The sequence below is a fragment of the Amblyomma mixtum genome, chromosome 1, assembly GCF_055824585.1.
Source record: "Amblyomma mixtum isolate Tamu chromosome 1, ASM5582458v1, whole genome shotgun sequence".
Lineage (NCBI taxonomy): Eukaryota > Metazoa > Arthropoda > Arachnida > Ixodida > Ixodidae > Amblyomma > Amblyomma mixtum.
In genome coordinates, this window is record NC_143012.1 from 293,495,340 (window position 1) to 293,514,927 (window position 19,588).

At 47.2% G+C, this 19,588-nt stretch overlaps 1 protein-coding gene across 3 annotated transcripts in view; it reads left to right on the forward strand.

Annotated features, from left to right (window-relative positions):
• The window catches only part of Lgr3 (Leucine-rich repeat-containing G protein-coupled receptor 3), a 142,116-nt gene that overhangs the window by 93,363 nt on the left and 29,165 nt on the right, over positions 1 to 19,588 (forward strand). For all 3 annotated transcript variants that reach the window (XM_089566446.1, XM_089566447.1, XM_089566448.1), the window contains exon 2: positions 11,754 to 11,909. In XM_089566446.1, the coding sequence (XP_089422572.1) occupies positions 11,754 to 11,909 (156 nt within the window). The remainder of the gene's footprint in view (positions 1 to 11,753; positions 11,910 to 19,588) is intronic.

Consider the following 19,588-nt stretch of genomic DNA (forward strand, 5'->3'; position numbering starts at 1 on the left):
TGTCTCAAATAGGTTCTAGGCGGGAATAAAGAATAAGGTGGTTAAGTAGACAGAATGAAAGGTAAAGTAAGAAAAGCGAGAAGTTTTCTTCAGAAAATCTCGTTGGTTCCGCGAAGAAATTTTTCGCGAAGAAATTCAAGGAGCGAATTCTGCAAATAAGACCGCCTTCTCCAAGAGCGGCCCGTTCATCCGGTCCTGGCTTTCTGATTCGCGAGGTCAGCCTGAGCGCGGTGTTCCGTGTCGGCGGATTATTAACGAATTCGTGGGGTTCTATCGCCCGGAACTGTCCCCGCAAGGCTTCTTCGAGGGCCGCGGTGGAGGCGAGAAACGTTGGCCTCCGAATGGTTCGCCGCAGCGTCGTTCGTTAACCTCTGACGCGATGTGATCCGGCGGCGCTGGTCAAGCTCAGGGGTGCACGACCTCGAGCTGGCTTGGCTTCCCGCCGCTGCGAGCCCCGGGCCTGCGTTCTCTCCGGCGCACCAGAGTCGCCGCGGGGGACCCACTCAGTGCTGCCGACAGAGCCTCCGCGGCACGCCCACGACGACAAGGCCTTTCCTTTTGTCTCTGCCAGAAAGCGTCGGTCGCGTGGGGGGTGCCGCGTTTACGCGCCTACTGGCGGCATGCCGCGCGTGCTGCCCATGCCGTCTTTTTCCTCCATTTGCATGCATTACCAGGAGATATTGGCATTAGGATTCAAAGCCGGCTACACCTCTCGTAACACAATGAATCCTCCTTTTCCTCATTAAACTTACGCAATTTGACTTGTGGGGTGGCTGTGTCTAATTCACGTCCTCAACCTCTTCCTGTTCTGGGCTCTCTCCACTGCTCCCAAAGATCTACATCCACAATTTCTCCCCATCTTCTCTTGTCCTCGATGCCCTTCTTCCAGCTGAAGTCTTCGTCCATCCTGAAATCAACGCTGAAAAAATATAAATAAAACAAAACGCATCAAAACTTGCCAAAGACTAAAGGAGGCCCTATTAAATACTTCCGTAGAAATCAAGCTTGAGTGAGCAGTGTGCAGTCGGCAGCATAAGTTTACTGAACGCGTGTGCTCCAGAAAATCTATACTGCAGCGTCCCTCGCGGCCCAGTTGCTTGGTGTCGACACCAGCGGAAGCAGCATGCTGGTCTTTCAGGCGGTTGGCTTCCCTTACACCCCCGAAATGATTTGTTTGTCTGCAGTATCACATCCTGGGAAGGAGTTCTTCCTACTCTAAGTATAATACGCGGCACGCAAAACAGGCATAAATTCATAACATAAATGTCCACAGATTATACCTGGAGTTTATGGATTCTAGAATAATATAAGTACGTACGGAAACCAGCCCAAGACCACAATTTGTTTTCAGTACCCATAAACACACGTGAACCAAAGTCAGCAAGGGCAGTATATGGACATAAAGGGCGCACACGGATGTGAAGCTCTTAATGCCTACATTCAAGAACATTTGGGTGCACAGGCGCGCAGTTAGGATCTCCATCAGCGAGGGCCGGTCATATGCCAGGTTCAGAGCCCAGTTAGACTGCCCAGTAACCAGGGAAGTTGCGTGATTTGCCTGTGAAGGCCCCTCTAGTGACGTTTCAGTAGTGGCTTCTGAGCCGATTGCACCTCACTTACCTCAAACCATTTGCGCGAGCTTTTAGCCTGACGCTTGTTCAAATCTGCGCTTCAAAAAACAAAACAAAAAAACGCTTTCCCTGCAAAAAGAGTGTCGCAGAATGAAAATGAGCAAAATGGGAACCAATAAGTCCGAAAACGCAGCAAGCAAAGGCGCCGAACACATTTCGTATTCTTTGCGGTGAGGTTGGTTTAGAAGAAAAGCATCGGGTAACAAAAACCAAAACGGGGTTGATCTGAAAATGAAAAAAATCTAATCTTCTTTCGAGACCTCACTGTTTATGCATGGGCTCGCTCTTCCGATCTGTATAACGTGGAGGGGGGGGACAGCTCATTGACTTCACTGGCTGCATGCACTGGTGCCAATTTTCGGGCCTCCTTTCAGACGAGGAAGAAAATGAGTTTTGAGTTTTAACCTCTATTGGGACGACCCCGTGATAATAAGCTCCACCAAATATTAAACTTTCGAACTCTTAAGTTAGTCCTTCGAGGACTAAGCGTCTATTTCAAAGTTTTTATACCGGTATTCCGAACAACAAAGGCGTAGTATTATGCCTCCCCAGCCGACAATACTTGAAGATACGGTTCTCTAAAGGTGCCTAATTTTTTCCTCAAGCGCACTTTTTCCCCTAACACCAATTTAAACTCGGCCCTTGGGATGCTTTGCATTGCAACAAACGCAAGACACGCCTCTCACGGGTATATTGAACCATATTTTTCCACCCAAGCGCTCAACCAAACGTTCGCAAAACAGTTTCACATTCCCGGCCGATCTTAATTATTTTCAGGCTAGTGTGCATAATTTTTCCTCGCACTTCCCTCCTCCACGCCTCGGTAAGCAAGGCGGGCGACCGTCGCCGGGTCAAGCAACGACGCTTAGCACTTTTCTTCTTGCTTACTCCTTCGTTCTCTCCGCCGTCTTCCTCCGGCGCTTCTTCGGGAGATTTTCGACGCAGACAAGGGGCGGCGTTTCGCTCGGCTGCGCGGCCGCTTCGAGACGCGCGCGAAGCCGTAAAGAAGCAGTCTTTCCTCCTCGCCTTTGCTCCGAACACTCGTCTGTGCGTCGTCACGTCCACTTAGAGCTGCTGCCGCCCGCACTGGCGGCGCGCACGCTGGCGTCAGCTGGAGGGGCTGCAGATGCACTGCACTGGAGAGAATGAACGAAGAAAAGGCAAAACCGATTTCCCTAACTCGCGGCCCCGGATTCAGCGAGCGGGGCGCCCACTCGAGTTCGGCTGCGTGACACTCTAGCGAGTTGTACGCGAGGTGTGTCACAACTTACGAATAACGAGTACTGAAAGAAAAAAAAAAAAACGGAGAAACAACGAGGCTTCACATCGGCAGTTTCGTGTAGTGCGACGCAGTTCGTTCGAAATCACCCTTCCGGAAGAGCGGATGCATTGTGAAGTATGTGTATCAATTCTCCTCCGGCTTTTCTGCGCTTGTCAGTGGAGTGTATTTAAAAACTGCTTGGCACGTGCCGTGTAAGCCTGAATTAGTAAGCAGCCCAGCACGCTGCCCTGCACGCTGTCTTACGCAGTTAAAGCATTTACACCTCGGCAAGTAGTGCATCGCGGCTCAGAACAGATACGATTGCAGACGGGGTTAAATATTAGGGCCTTGTCCTGGCAAAATATCTTCATGTCATCTGACCATTAGCGCAGACAGCCGATGTTCTTTGCGGACAAAGGAAATGCGCATTGTGTTGGTTGTCCAGCCATGTATAACTACAGTGCGGTGTTTAACTAAATAGGGAAATGAAGGAATAATTACTCATTAGTATCCACTAACTAATAATTAAGCCCTTGTTTCAAATGTGCACTTCGTTGGGAGATAACCGCGGTGAATTAACTAAATAATACACGAATTCTAACCCCTCGACGCAGGCCAGACTTGCCGCTCTAAAGACCTGCAGAAATGGCACTGCTTCAGCGCGCTTGTCCCAGTCCATCCGTTTAGCCGCAAGGGTGGAAACACTGAGTCGTTGTGGCGCTAACATATGCCTTTTGGAACAAATGGCTTTCTCTATTAATTTATATCAAGCTGGCCATTTTTATCATTTATCTGTCTAATTATTATTGATTTATCTTTGCCAATCTATCGATATACTTTTTTCTGGTGCAAAGTAGAAGAAACACGCCATTGTGGCTATTTCCATCGCTAATTTTCAGACAGCAGACACAGCCACAATAAATACAACCTCAGGAACGAAATAGCAGACGATGTTGATAATTCATGGCAGACAGACCGGCTGATCACAAACACTGGCAAGAAGCTCATGAAAGTTGGTTGTGCATGGACTCTACAGGAGTCCGCTATCTGCACACGTCTGGAGTTCAGTAGCTCTTGGGCGCCCGTATTGCGCACGACATGGTGGTCTGGACTGTTTCTGTAACTTGCCCAGAGCTCAACAAGACGTTCTCGGGCGGTGAACTATTTCATCTCGCGGAGCAATCAGCGGCGCCTTTGTGCTCGCGTATGCACAGCAAGCGCCCCGCCGGGAATTAGTGTATGGCGAGGAGAGAGTATGGATCTGCCCTGACACGCTAAGTGAGATTAACAAAGGCGCGAGGCACGGCTACATCACGTCCGGCCGGGCCCTCCGCCGCGCTCCTTGGGCCACGGGACGGCGCGGCGTCTGATGAAGAAATCTTTCACTGCCGTCGTCGCTATGACGGGGGAGGCGAAACCCACTGCGGCAGACGCCCTTGACACAACCTCGCGGTATAGCTGGCCACTGCGGGGGAAGCGCCTACACTCTTTCAAGCAGAAAGAAATATAGGCATGATCCTGGATACTAAGAGTGAACGAATGTATAAAACAAAACTAAACGAAAGATGTTTTCATTGTTTATTTTTCATTTTGTATGAAGCCATTTCGGTATCTATAGGAATAGTTCATGTGTATTCATATCAGTTTTCTTCAAATGGTTCCTAGTAGATGGAAATGTTTTGTGTTAAATGTATGATTATATCAGTTGAAATTTTCTTGTATAGTTAGTATATGGCAGAAATGATTGTAACTGTATATCACTGTCTGTATTATGTGGGTTTTTTATCTTAACAGTGCTTGCAATTACAAGCTATTACTGATACATGTTTGCATTTTCATATTACACGATTCTTAATTTGTGCGGGGAGCAGGGCCCTGTGTCAGGCTTTATCATTGCCTTTAGTTCCTGCCTCCTCTCGCTTGTATGATGAATCAATAAATCAATTCCAATTTCAATTTCAAGCAAATAAAGGTAGAAAGAAGGTAAGAAAAGTGAGAGGAAGAAAAATATGGGAAAGGGGAAGGAAAAAGTAATGGAAATAGAGCCGGAATGAAGGGAAGCAAGTGGGAAATGAATAAAAGGAAAGAAAATGTTATGAAAAATTAGGGGAAATCAACTGCCTACGACATGGAGAATAAAGTGTTCCAGAAAATAGCCGAACAATGTCAACAATGTCTAGAAGTAAACAATGTATCTGAAAATGTCATTGTTTAAATTGCATCAAGTTGTTTTCGACTTGTGCGCATAAAAGGCCTCTTTGAGAAAATGCATTTCACCGAACAGCAGACGAAAGAAAATACACTGACTTCTTCTTGGGGGACACAACGGGAGAAGCTGAGACGCCTGCCACGGCAGCTTTGGCACATGGACGTTTTTAGTTTCGCCTGGTCTAGTCTAACCTGATCTCATTTTCGTTTGTGAACTTCGGGAAGAGCGTCAGAAGTCTGGTGGTTACATCGGCGCGTCCAGTGCCTGCTGCACTGGAAAGTGCAGAACACGAGGACCTAAGCGCAGTTGTGCCGCAGGGCTGCCAGACCATGTCTATCGAAGTTGATTGCCAAATCACCTAAGATTCCCAACATATCTTTTATGCTGCTTTGTGAGATTTTCGAGTTTTAAGACACTTTGTACACGAAACTCGCGCGAGAGAACTCCGTAAACTCGACGCCAAGCGTCCGATATCAGAGCTGGCGACACGAATTTCTTTCTACTTGCCGGCCCGCGAGTAGCACGCGGTATATTTGTGAATTGTAATGGGCAGGAGCGTCGGACAGGAAAAGAGCTGTTCCACTAGAGTGCGGAAGGACTGGATAATATATCAAACCCACTGAAACTCTATTCACTTTATTTTATTTTCGCTCATCACGATAAGCTTCGGTGAAGTCACGTTCCAACTACCTGTAGGACTAGGCTCTCTGTGAGGCGAACTATCAGAATGAAATAGAAAAGGAATAATCACATCATACTAACGCAGGTGCCTAATACTGACACCGTTCGTAGTAATATCCGGCGGTTTCGTTGAAAACACTGCGAAGCAAACTGTCCTCCTCTCCTGGGGCACCCGAGCGAGCCGTTCTTGACGGAAAGAAACGAGAGATTTTCCTGCCCTGTTGTACGTACACGCTCGCGTCTGCCGTCGCCGCTGCGCCAACTGGCGGAAAGTGGCGGTGCCACGCTGTCTAGCCGGCAGCTGGCTTGCTTTTTCGCGAGCCCGTATTTCTTTGTCAGCCGCTCGAGCTTGTCGCTCCTCTTCTGGACCGCAGTGGAGGCTTCGCAACAGCTGTCAGCCGGACGACGCTGCCAAGATTGGCAGCGGCGCCGCCTTTGGGAAGGACACGCACACACGCTTACACACTCGAACTCGGAGCTCGGTGCCAGATCTGGAGAAGAGTGAACAAGCGCGAGCAGGTCCGGGATGAAAGAACGGCGTCGGAGCGCATTTGTCAGCTCCCGCCACAGTAGCAAGACAGGCTGAGTGCCGGGTGGGCGAGTGCTTTTTCTAGCTTGTAAAGGAGTCGTTTAGTTAATGTGTGTGATACTCTACCCAACACCGTGACGTCCTTGGAAAACCTGGTGTTCCAACACCACCGTGAGAACAGAAGACCGGCCTTAAACTTGCTCTGCTGACGACAGACTTTTTTACCTGTTGAATGTTTTCCGGGATTATGATTATCGTCGTCATAAATGGAACACTGGTTGTCGCATTTACCTTGACGCGATAATGCAGTCTGCTTTGCACTGAAATGCCATTGTCGATTGTAAGCAACTGTTCATGATGCGAAAAAAATAAAAAAATAGACTGAAAATCAAAAACACGAATACAATAATGAAAAAAGCGAACGCCCCGTCCGCAAGCAATGTAAAGACCACTTCGGTATGCCGCCTGCTCTAGTTATTGTGTCTCCAAGGCAGCGCATATGCACTTTTCTTGAATTCAAGGATCTTTCCAATGCTGGCGCGAGTTCCCAAATATATTCAGTTTGTTGTTGTCATTTGTTTTAATTCACCGCGTACTGCTTGTTCTGAAAGTAAGTTCTCACAGTTCGTCAGCATATTGGAGCTTGCTGGCGGCCCTGTAGAGGCATGACGATTACCAGGGGATGTTCAGCTAAGCACTGCTCCCATATCTGCGGGAGGAGAATTATTAGGAGCGGATACTTTTACCGGCCTTGATAATTTACAGGGAGTGAAAAATTGGCCGTGATTTTCGTCAACCACCGCGCGTAGGTTGATTTCATTTTTAACGCTCTCTCTTGACACTTTCCGCTTCAGTCAGTCTGTCTGTCTGTCTGACAGGAGTTTGACCTAAGACTATGGTCGCTTCGTTGGGGAGGGGATTTGGGCTCTCTCACCTAAGACGTTCGCGCCTGTTACTTCTTTCGCAGCGCCCTACTTGGGGCGCCGAGTTGGCAGAGAGCCTGTGACAGGCGCGCAGATCTGCAACACGCATTCGCTGGCGTCACAGGCGCTCTTACAGGTTGCGCGGTTTCGGTTTCGGCCTTGTGCGTCCCCGGCATTTTCGAAATTCCAAAACTAATATGAATATAATTTAGGGCGTCCTACAAGCCTCGTGATAAAGCGCCTAACAGTAATATTTAAAACTTTAACTTTTCAGTATTTTTAGCCAGCCCTCTAGTTAGCACGTTTTAGGTGTATCCTGATACTCTACACCACTGACAATGCTGTGCTGAAGAAAACAATCTTCTCAAAAAGCTATTGCTAAAAATTGCTCATAGGCTTAGGTGGCACACCCTGTATATAACGCTAGGGTCGTGCGAAAGTATTGCCAGGCAGTGCTGCCAACCTCCAGAGCCGCTTCTCCCCCAATTGGCAACCAAAAATTCCCTAGATTTCCTTAGATTAGTTTAGTTTATGGGGTTTAACGTCCCAAAGTGACTAAGGCTATGAGAGACGCCGTAGTGGAGGGCTCCGGAAATTTCGACCACCTGGGGTTCTTTACTGTGCACTGACATATCGCACAGTACACGGGCCTCTAGAATTTCTCTTCCAAAGAAATTTTAGCCGCCGCGGCCGGGATCGAACCCGCGTCTTTTGGGTCAGCAGCCGAGCACCATAACCGCTGAGCCACCGCGGCGGCATTTCCCTAGATACGAAAAATAGTGTTCAGTTGCATATTGTAAAATTGTAAAGTTGTATATTTATGCGTAGTTCAGCAGCAAGTTTTATCATGCAGCTACCCTATTACCAGACATTGGTAAGCAAATTAGCTGTAAATTTGAAAATGAAGGATGCAAAATGAAGAACTTCTCAATGAAGCTACAAGATAAACCGTAGTGTTCTTTGGAAATTACAAATTAAAGGCTCTATATTGTATATGTCTTTTTTTTTTCATTGTACGCAAGATATTAGTAAACATGCATCGGCATGTGGAATGAACTGATTTTTTTCCCTCATGTTGTGTCGGTTTAGACTTCAGCCGAAGGATACCTTGCACAAGATGCCTGGAGGTCGCTTGAGGAATGTACGGAAACTGCCATATAAAAGCTGCTTGTTCATTTGCTGCGGTTGCTCTAGAGGGTGGTTGGCGCAACAGTTTGAGTTAAGAGCAATGAAGCAGTGATTGGCTTTTGTATGCCTGCTGTGACCTCAACTTACTTTATTCGTCGTGGTGGAACTGGAAATTATGGTTTATGATTTTGGAGGGTCTAACCTCCCAAAGCAACCCAGGCTATGAGGGATGAAATAGTGAAGGGCTCCGGAAATTTCGACCCCCTGGGGTTCTTTAACGTGCACTCACGTTGCACAGTACACGGGCCTCTAGAATTTCGCCTCCATCGAAATTCGACCGCCTAGGCCGGGATCGAACCCGCGTCTTTCGGGTCAGCAGCCGATCGCCATAACCACTGAGCCACCGCGGCGGGTGAACTGGGAATTGTTCCCTTAGTTAGACTAGCTCAGATTTACAACACGGCGCTCCTTTATAAAAAAAAAAAAATGGCGCCCTTGTTCTTTCCTAGTTATCAAAACAAACATGCAGATATGCTTACTAAATAGGAATTGCACGTCGTGCAGCGAGCTCCAAATACAGCGTGAGGAAGGGGCGCGCGTGTTGAGGGAAGACGGTGGCGCGCCAGATCACATCAGCGGGTGCCACAGGCCACGTCAGGGGCCATACACGTCCGACTACGCCCGTGTAAAGGCTGGTTCACATGCATGCAAGCGACGGAAAATTGAGCAGCGCAGCGCTGCGAAAAATTTGTAACTTGTTGGAACATCGCCGCTCTGACTGCTGCAGCCGCCGCGATCGCTCTAAACAGCTTTTTCGCTGCAGCAACAAAGCGTTTTCACATGCCATGCATGTGAAACAGGCTTTACTCGAGCGCTCGGCGGTGTTGTGCGGGCCTCCGCCAGTTGTAGAGAAAAAACAGCGAAAAGCTTGTACTGTCTTCACAATTTGAGGCAGAAAAAAAATTATTCCCCGAGGAAATGAAATTTCCCTAGATTATACAAAAAATCTATTTTCTCCTAAACGACGTCAGAATTCCCTAGATCTAGGAAAAAATCCTTAGGGTTGGCAGCACTGTGCCAGCAATACGTCGTGCATGTCAGGGTGGGCACCGCGCTTTCGCGAGGATAAGAATGCATCTCAGTAAAAAAGAAATGGTCCTAAGCAAGATTTGTTCTTTTCTTGTTAAGAGTAAGCGCGTCGGATGATACGGGATGGCGGAAGGACGATGTGTCGGCGTCGGTCGGGCACATCTGCAACAGCAGAAAAAACGCGGCTGGGAGATCATCTCTAGTGACAATGGCAGCGCGGACTGCTGCAAATGTTTGTGTCACCAGGGAGCGCGGATTTCTGTTCTTGCTGGTTTGGGGAGATGCGGTCGGAGGTTTTTGTTGGTCAGAGAAACGTCCAGTAGAGAAATACTGACCCCAACCACTAATTTATTTTCAATCAATGTTTCGAGAAGACCAACTCGGTCCCTTCTTCAGAACCCAACCAGGCAGACTTCCGTCGAAGATGTTCTCGTTCAGTTCAGAAACGTCCAGTGACTGAACCAAAGGCAATAGGATATACCGGATAGGTATCACAGTGTAACGCTTTTCTCTCTCTCTCTCTTTCTTCTTTAACTCCATCTGTACTCTTGTCATGTACCGAGTAACAAAACGGCCGCTGCGCCTGGTTAATCTCTCGGCCTTTTTCTCATTCTCTCTATTACTCGTTTGGTTAAGGTGCGAAAATGGAATAACAATAACAGCACCGCTAACAACGACAAACAAAAGTAGGAAGCTGATGCCTGAAATAAAAATATCTGTATGAAATGAAAGAGGTGTTTGTCCTCAAAAAGGATCCATTGAGAAAAACATGACTTTGCAGAAAGCCTGCTTGGCCAGAACAATGTTTTTCAATAGAGAAGTCAGGGTTATGCCATCTTGTTTGTCCGAGGCTCGCGTCTTGAATGTCAGCGAAAAGTGGAGGGTAACACAGAGTATTATTTTTAGTAAAAGCTCGGGAAAAGCGCACTTTCGTAACGAGGCCAAATCGGGATTTAACTCGCAAAGGTCACAACGCTGAGAAGCGCGTCAGGAACGGCGGAAGAGACCTTTGCCACCGGGTTTAACGTCACAAGCACTGCCAGTTAGCCGAGGTGCGGCAATTTTTTTTCGCTACCTGAATAAGATAAACAATCGAGTGTAAGTCCGTCTAAACCGGACACAGTAAAGAAAATTTTCTTAACTTGCGATTCCCGGGTGAAGATTTTTTTTACCAGCTTCGAAGGAGCCGGTAGCTGTTTCAACAGCTACGCTCTCTTTGTCTACTAAACGGAGGGCTGATCATTCGTGGGGAATAATCATGTGGTTTGAGAAGCATTCAAACGCGCAAGTCACGCCTGAGGGCAGATAAGTGTCATTTACACCTCTATCATTATTATTATCATCATCATCATCATGATTCGCAAGTGCTTCTTATAGCACGTTATGTTTCTAGCAGTAACGGTAGTAGCAATATTATTAAAGAATTATTATCATCGTACTAAATCAATATTGTTATCTTCTCATTTCACTTTGGGGTTATAGACCTGATTCCCCGTTTTTACAAGCGCGTTCTACGCCTGCGTTCCTAACTACACAGCTTAATTGATCGTTTGACGCGCGTCATCCACGAAAGACACTGTCGGATATTGTGTTGCGTGGTGCCTTTTCATCTCCATATTTGGACTCCAGTGAGTTCGGCTGCCACCTTGCGCATTCAGCGCAACAGTGTTCTTCCCTTGAATACTGTATTAGTCAGGCGTCTTCTAAGTATTAATTTTCTAAAAAATTAAGTAATTCGCATAAGAACATAGCTATGAAAAGAAATGAATTTTAAGGCGAAAGCCTTTATAGGCTCATGACTCGCCGGCGTGTGCGTCCGCAGAAGTCCCACCCTAGCTGTCAATCGAGCTGATGACGCCATCAACATGGCGTAGTATGTCGTTACACGAAATTAATTGCCACACCTCAGCTGTCTATTCATTAAAAACTCATGACGTCATTTTCATGGCGTGGTATGTTAATTAATTAAATTAATTAATAGAGTAGACAAAATAGTTAATAGAACAACTAATAAAAACCGATGAAATCATCGACATTGCGTAGTATGTCGTAACACAAAACTAATTAAAATTAAATAAAAAATAAAAATGAGCAAAAACTCATGACGTCATCACCACAGTAACAGGGGCAGCAACGGAGGCGGAAATGGCTTTCGCTTCATTGCACTTTAGTAAAAGCCGATTGTCCCCCCCCCCCCCCCCCCCCACACAATTTTCTCAATCTTAAGGATGCATTTTGCGGCCAGCTGTGCCCCGCAGTTTTCACACTCGTGTTGAGCAGTGCCTCTGACGTCATTCTGCAGCGGCTGACTCCGGAACCGAGGAGCTGGAGGCTGGGTCGAGCTGCCCGCCGGGCCACGTGCCATGCAGCAACAGCAGCTCTTCCGACTGCCTGCCGAGGAAGCTTCACTGCGATGGTCACCCGGACTGCAGAGAAGGCGAGGACGAGAAGGACTGCGGTGAGCCCCAGTTGCTTTCGTCATGCCGGATGCGCTTTACTTAAGAACGCGTTCTCCAGAGAGATACGCGCAGTTGCACTGATATTTTGCTGTGTCTGCAGATGAAGGGATGTGTAGCTCTGGTTGGTATGGCAGCTGTGGTTAATAATCGCGTTCTAATTAAGTATTCGAACACTCCTTATTTGTTTGTTAATTTATGTGCTCCTGCATTTCCAGTCAGACCAGTATGTCATATTATCGCTTATCACAAAGCTAGCTTCGTTTTTTTTCCCAGTGTTTTATTTATGTTGTTAATCCGGAACAATAAGATTTCAGGTGACCAGACTGTATTCCTAATGCGTTTCTACGCTGTTAGGCTTTAGCACTCGGTTTTTTTTTCGTTATTTTCCGTGCTTATTTGCTGTCTGGCCAAATTTAAGACTTTCCTGCTTCCGACGATTTTCAGATATTTTTTTTTTTTTTGTGAAGGCAAGCTATCTTTGCTTTGAAAAAAAAGAAAATGATATGACTGTTACGGGTTGCTACAAAATCCCTGGTCTTTCCGGCGCCGACATATAGCAACAAACAGAACTGTTGAGTAGCACGGATTTCCTGCCTAGCAACGACAACTAACATCGAGCTGCTTCCTTTATTGCCCCAGGGACCTTGAGATTACGCGGCGCGGAGAAGTGATGCGCATTTATTACTGCCAGCTGTTACCATCAAGGAGCGCCTAGATCAATACAACGGTGGCCCCAGCAAGAAGAATGGCTAGGGAGATTGAGCGAACTTAAGTCAGCGTTCCACAGAGAAACGTGAAATTCTTTATGAACTCTGCCTACGAAATCAGCGAGCAGTGCCTGTGGCCATGACCGCTGACCTTTATCCAAGGACAGGGTTATGAAACAATGCCATCGTCTAGTTGGGGAACCCGACGTCTCATATTAGTCTTGGTCGGCGTGGAGGACGGCTTACTGGACCGGCTCATAAGACGGTCTGTCCTTGACTTCATTGTCGTTCATGACACGTACGCTCCGACTGCAATATCACTGCTTCCGTAGCCTTTCCGCGGAATAGTCGTGAAAGCCTTCAGAGAAGCTTTAGTTTTTCTTTTCTGTTTATTAAACTGTTCCTATCTTTATGTCGTTTAGAAGTGCCTGCTGTCATCTTACATCACTCTTTGCTCGCCCCCATGTCTAAATGTGCCATCTTTTTCATTTTTTTTTCACGTCTCTCTCAACCTTACTCTCCTTCCCGCCCTATTATGTTCAAGTAAAGTCAGGTCACCTTTATTTAAAACCACATGGATGTCAGGAGCGCCTCAGAAAAGCCTGTTGAAAGGCTTGACAGAGGGTCTGCGCCCCCCGTGCAAAACTTGGCCAGCACAAAAAAGTATTTCACTTATACAATAACAACAACAGGAGAAAATGGCAATTTCAGGTGCGATAGACAGTAACAACGGAAAAAGATGAGACACTAGTGGGAGAAAAAAAAGTATGTTGTAACACTATGTTGCAACACCATAGTCTGAAATTGCCATCCCATGTCCTTTTTTAATTTTTTTAGTGGTTCCTCAAACTCAAAGAATGTTTCAAATTGTGAGAACTAAAATACCGAAGCGACACATAGGCTATGAGGGACACCGTAGTGTCGGTGTTCGGAATAATTTAGTCGCTCTGGTGTTGATTAACGTGCTCTGAGGTCGCACAGCACACGGGCGCTCTTGTATTTCGCCTCTCTCGAAATACGGCCACCTCGGCCGGGGTCGCATAAGCCGCGACCTTGGGATCTGCAGCCGAACGCAAAAGCCACTGAGCCCAGGTGACGGACCCAAATGTAAATGAGTCACTGCATGTCTCCACGCCATCAGGCGTCTTAACATGCCTCATTAATATTTTTTTAATGTGCTTGTATTAGAATCGTCCTGTCGGAAAAATCTGTCCATCCGTCGGTCTGAGGCCTCGGTTCGTGGGCGGAGAAGTGGAGATAGGGAATTTGCCCTCTCCACTTTCAGGGTAAAAGAGGGAAAAGGAAGACGAAGAGAGGATGGGAGGCGACGGATGGCGGCCCGGGGAGAGTGGAGGGGTTACGGCGGGTTACACTGTGATTGCTGGATTTTATCGGGAGAATGGAGTTGGTGTACGGCGTATCATACGGTGACTGACGGTGTGGATAAGGGCACACGCTCGCACAGTCTAAACCCGTCAGAAGCAGCTGCTGCTCCGTCCGCGGGGAACACTAAAGGTAACGTATATTCTACCGCATTAATGAGATTGATTATCTATACTTTTTTTCTTTAAGCTGTTTTCAGTATCTTCTGTGGCGTACGGGGGATAAAAGAACTGCACTGTTCTTTTTTGCGCAGATTCACTTTTTGAATTCTGACAACCACAACGTGAAATCAGGTGCCCGGTGTTAAGTTGTAAGACGAAGGACGTAAATGAGTACCTGGTAACTGTGCTCAGCATAATGGGAACGAAATACCTTCCTAAAACTATGGTCGAAAATTAGGATCCCTGGCATCATTTCTCAAGAGGCTTGCAATAAAAAAAAAACGGTCACCTTGCGACACAGTAACCTTTGCTACTTTTATGTGAATAACGTTATCGGGCGGAACTTCTCACTGAGAACACGGGGTAAGATGAAAAGAAAAGACACAAAAGTAGGTTATTTTGAGACGTAAGGAGCAAAACAACTCTAATAATTAATACTAAATAAATAAATACCTGTCAGCATGAAAACACAGCTACATGATAATACAGATGGGCACCTGACTACAAAATATCGCCCACATAAAACTTTCCTGCATACGTCTCCGTGTCCCGAGACTAACCCTGGCAAAAAGTATAGCACAGCGCAAACTGCAAGCAAAGTTTAACCTAACAGTACTCTATAAAGCTCGATAGGATCAATTTGAAGCAAAAATGTAAGAACATTGCGCAAAATGAAGGACGCGATGAAGATAGACATGAGGCAAGACACATCTAAAGCGATCTCCGCTGTCCTGCGAATGCGCCATCAATCTTTAAGCACGCCGGGCCCCAAAGCGGCTCACGTAGAGCTGCAAGCCCGTAACTGGAGTCACCGCCGTATCGGCACAGATAACTCTCTCGAACGTACACTGCGTCTAAAGGAGTTGCTGCGCCTTTCTCGGGCATCATTCAGAGGCGAGAAGCGGCCGAGGGCGCGACGCGACAATGCTGAGCGCCTGCCTCGATGGCGGCACCCCCTGACCTGCAGAACGAGCACGGTCTGTTGCTCTTGCTGCGGTGAACAACGACCCGACGCTTTTGTTGCTGCTTCTTGGTCGGCAAGGTAAACAGCCTTGTCCCGTTCATGTCTCGTCGCTCTGAACCATTGTCCCGCGAGGCCCGAGCATGCGAGGCTGTCTGATTAAACGACGTCCGACAGCCAGAGCACAGTCGGCAGTTTTTTTTTTTTTGGCTGGCGCATTCATCAGTAGGAAAGTAAGGAGGGTAACAGTGTTCTGTGCTAGTTACTGTATCACATTTCTGCCGTATCCCCTAGACGGGTGGACTTAGGCAACACGTTTCGTTGTGCCTTCTTTATACCCCCCCCCCCCCCCCCCCCCCCCCCCCTTCGTGGAAACAATGACGGGAAAGAAAAGTCGGTTTGGGTTATTGCAGGTGGCATCAATACTAGGAAACTTTGTTCGCACAAAGTTCCAAGTGAAATATTCGCTGCCGTATGCTCAGTTTTCAAGATTCAGTGTTAGTTGCTCTGAATCACTGGTCACGAATAGCGGAGTCGGGGCCAATAATTAGAAAAGATGAAAGCTTATGAGGAAGGGATCTGATAACCTAGCCGAGACGGAAGAGATGAAGCTGGGGTCCCAAGTAGGAAGAATGAATGAGACACCGCTGTAAAATGGTATTACGTAATTTGGTCTCCTCGGGGTTCTTTTACCAGCACTGACATCGCACATCACGCGTAGGTCTTGTGTATTCCGCCTCCGTCGACCGTCCGTCGCGGTGGCTGGGACTGAGCCCGTTCCGGGACAACCCCCACATATGTAGTACGCTCTTGCTTTCCATCAATAGCGCTTTCTATTGCCGGTGCGCCGAATAGGGTACCCACATGTCCAGTGTTTCTTCGTTTCTTCAAACTTTAGAGGACACTTCGTTCTTCGGGACTAGAACATAGGCAAATTAATGCTGTGGTGGCCCCTTTGAGGCAATAGCTTTTTCACTTCCGGCCTCAGTATTTTAATGCAATAGCATTAACGCCTCCCAGTTCGCGGGGTACTAAGCGATTTATTGAATGAAGTTTACCACCCCCACACCAGCCGCCACCAATTATTGCAAAAAGTGTCCGGCACTGACGTGTGAAACCTCCGTCGAGAAGAGGCAAATTAAAGAAAGGGAAATCCCCTTCTCCGCTTTCAGGGAAGAGGAGGGAGGGAGACGGAAGGAGAGAGAGGAGGGGAATTTAGGGAATTGAACAGGGCAAGTTAGTGGTAGGATATGGGTGGTTGCCGATCAGAGTCGGGGGTTGGGGAAAGTGGCGAGGGGTGCGGTGTGGCACACTGTGATTAACGGACTGGAGCGCTCAGCCGCCACCGTCAGGGAGAACATTACTTTAAGGCATCTCTGCTTCATTAATCGCATTGGTAGTCTGTGACATTTTAAAGCGAAAGCTCTACTAGCCTCGTCGAGCCAAGGTCATCGGCGTGGCACATTCGACTTTCAAATGGAGGAATGGAGGTGTGTCATGCACGTGACGCACCACGTGACTGGCCGCAGCTGCAGCCGCGCGCCGCTGCGCCGACCACCGCCTCGCCAGCTGTGTCCACGTGACTAAGAACGTGTCTCGCTATTCACTTGAAAGGGGGGCGGCGCCGCACTCGCGTGCGTACTGCGTGCATACAGACTGCCGCCTCGCAGTTTCTCGCTATGGATGAAGCCAGTCGGCCGGGACCGTGTACGCCGTCGGAACTGTGTTGTAGATGACGGACTGAGTCTGATCACCCGGCTGACGTTGCCAATTATACTAATTATTTAGCTGGATGTAGGGAAGTTAAAGGTGCCAAGCTAGCGGCATAGACCGACGAAGAACGGGAGCGTCGACTGGCTCAACGGCGGTTGAAGGATGCCGAAAGGCGGCAGCGAAGAGCTTTGGAGACAGCCGATGCTGCTTCTGCCTTCGCCACGACTTCGGCAAAGGACGAAGAGGTTGAGACCTGGCTTAGCAACACAGCATAACCACGCATAACAAATAACCAGGCTTAGCCGAGCTAAGCCGCAGCCATTTTTACCATCAGTCTGAACGGAAACAATTCCTGGGAGAAAAGAAGTTGCCTTGACAATTAAAAAAAAAATAGCGGACGTTTAGGCAATGCCTAGCTCAGTTTAACGATAGCACAGTGACCTCGCCGGGCTCGCCAAGCACAACATCACGTGCTCCACACAAAGATCGAAATTCATTAGCTGTGATGTTTCGCGTGCCCTCGTTTCAATTCAGCCCGGACCGCTAGTTCACAGAGCGGCCATGAGGCATCCAAAGATGCCACGGCGCGGAACTCTGGTGCAGCTGTACGCGTTGCCAGAACAAGCGTTACGGCGCATATAAACTTTGCGAGCTGACGAGCTCCATAAGCTATCGCTTTAAAAGCCTGTATGCGTAGTGAAGACTCCAGTGGACCTGCAGACTGAGGGGACCCCTCACACCGCAATCTGGCTCCGGAACTCTTGGCTACGGCGCCTCTCACGTGCAGCTCTGGGGCGTTACGTTAAATGCCACATGCCATGGCGTCAAGCATCACCGCGGGCCATAGCTCAAACCTACCTTTGCTCACCATGTTTAGATTGCACTGCAAAAAACTTGTTTGGATCTAATAAGTATTGCGCACTGGAAGAACAGGGAGAACAGTTTGCCTCGTACAAGAAAAAATCACAAAAACGCATATGGTGCATTAGTTCTGCCATGAAAAGGGGATCTAAGACGGGTTATTGTGTTGAAGCAGGGCATAAATGCCTGCAAGATAATTGTGCAGACAGTAAAGATTTGAATAATAGAGCGCTAACGTTAGTGTATTCATCATTTTGTCCTTCTCTTGTTTACTATAACCTTGTGCCCGCTGTCTTGCAAGAACGCCTTTTGTTTAGATAACAGCAATAAAATTTGAGCTGCTGGAGCTTTGTGTCTGCACGCTGAATTTGCGTACGTACTATCAGCGTCAATTGAAACGCGAACAAGCCAATTGAAACGCAAACAGCACAATTCGCAGATATTATACTAGGGAGGCAAAATGCATGAGCAGTTGATTTTCCCATCGAAACCGAAAAGACCGCTCTTCTGAAATGTTAATAGCCCACGCCTGTATTTCATCTCCAGCCTCTAATATGCTTGATTTTCTGTGCTCGCGTTCTAGTTGTTTTGTTCGCGTTTCATTTGACGCTGATAGTACATAAGTCCCCCGAGAGTGTGGTCGCATTCCGACACCTTACAAAAAGTAGACGTTTAATCATTAAAGCACAATACATGCCAATAAGTAAGTGGCCATAAATGCTCAAAAAGCTGCTGTGGGCTCTCTACCACTACGAGTGCATCCGGTGAACTGGAATTTTTTCTGGAAGCAGCACTCCAGCGCAAATTTTCGTTCGTGTTCTTGAAAACAATCTTCGCAGGTTGAGAAGCTGGAAAGCCGCCTGTTTATTTTCTTTGTTGGCTGGTAAGACAGGCAGAATTTAGTGAACAGGGTAATACTCAGAGAGCTGTCACTTACCATACTTAGCGCTAAAATGGAGATGCGCCAACAACGCGAGAAACCGAATCAATTGTTAAGTCTAAGCATGCTCCTGTGCGGCTTAGTCAAGCCATTATGAATGCCAAAAAGCAGTAAGCTGGCTGTAATATAGACACCAGTGCTCTTCTTTTTTTATTACTGAATGGCAGGAGGGACGCAACGACAGTTCTATGAAGCCACAGAAAGGAAAACTCTCACTGTCAAAAAACAGGATCTCCGAGAGCATTACGGCGGCGAGACCATTTAGTCGGCTTCTCTGACCTCTAAGGATTTAATTGGGTGTTGACGAGTGATATCTGTTTGAATGGTGAACGCAGACAAAACATAGGGTCCAGAGTCATCGTAGGGCTTTCATTTTTTGGATAATTCAGCCCTTTGTCGACTCTATTTCAGTACATTCCAGCAAAAACAGAGGTAAAAGGAGGGAAAAGAAAAGAACACGGGACAGTAAAAAAAAAGAAAAAAAAAACTTTTAGTGACTCACGGGAGGAAAACAAAGGTTTATAGCGTTGTTCACTTGAACGTATTCGCTTACTTTTCTTCCCTTGAAGTTCATTTCCTTTAACTACACGAAACATACACGTGTACCCTCATTTTCGCGCAGACAGAGGTCTCACAATACAATACTGTAATGGTACATGTGTAATAAAATGAATAAAGCAATGATCGTTGTTTTCAACAGCAACCGCGACAGCATTGATTTAAACATATACCAGTCAAGTGTCACAATTGATCTCGTCGAAAGCACAGATTGAAGTATAAAATGGATGCAAATGAGACATGAAAAACAACGCAATAAGGAAGGAAGAAAACTAAAAACATGGCATGCTAGAAATAAGAAAGAAACATGAAGTTTGCGTTTAAATGGCGATAGAGATGGACCTATTTAATGTCATGCAGTAATTAATGCTAACTCTGATAGATGAAAATCTAC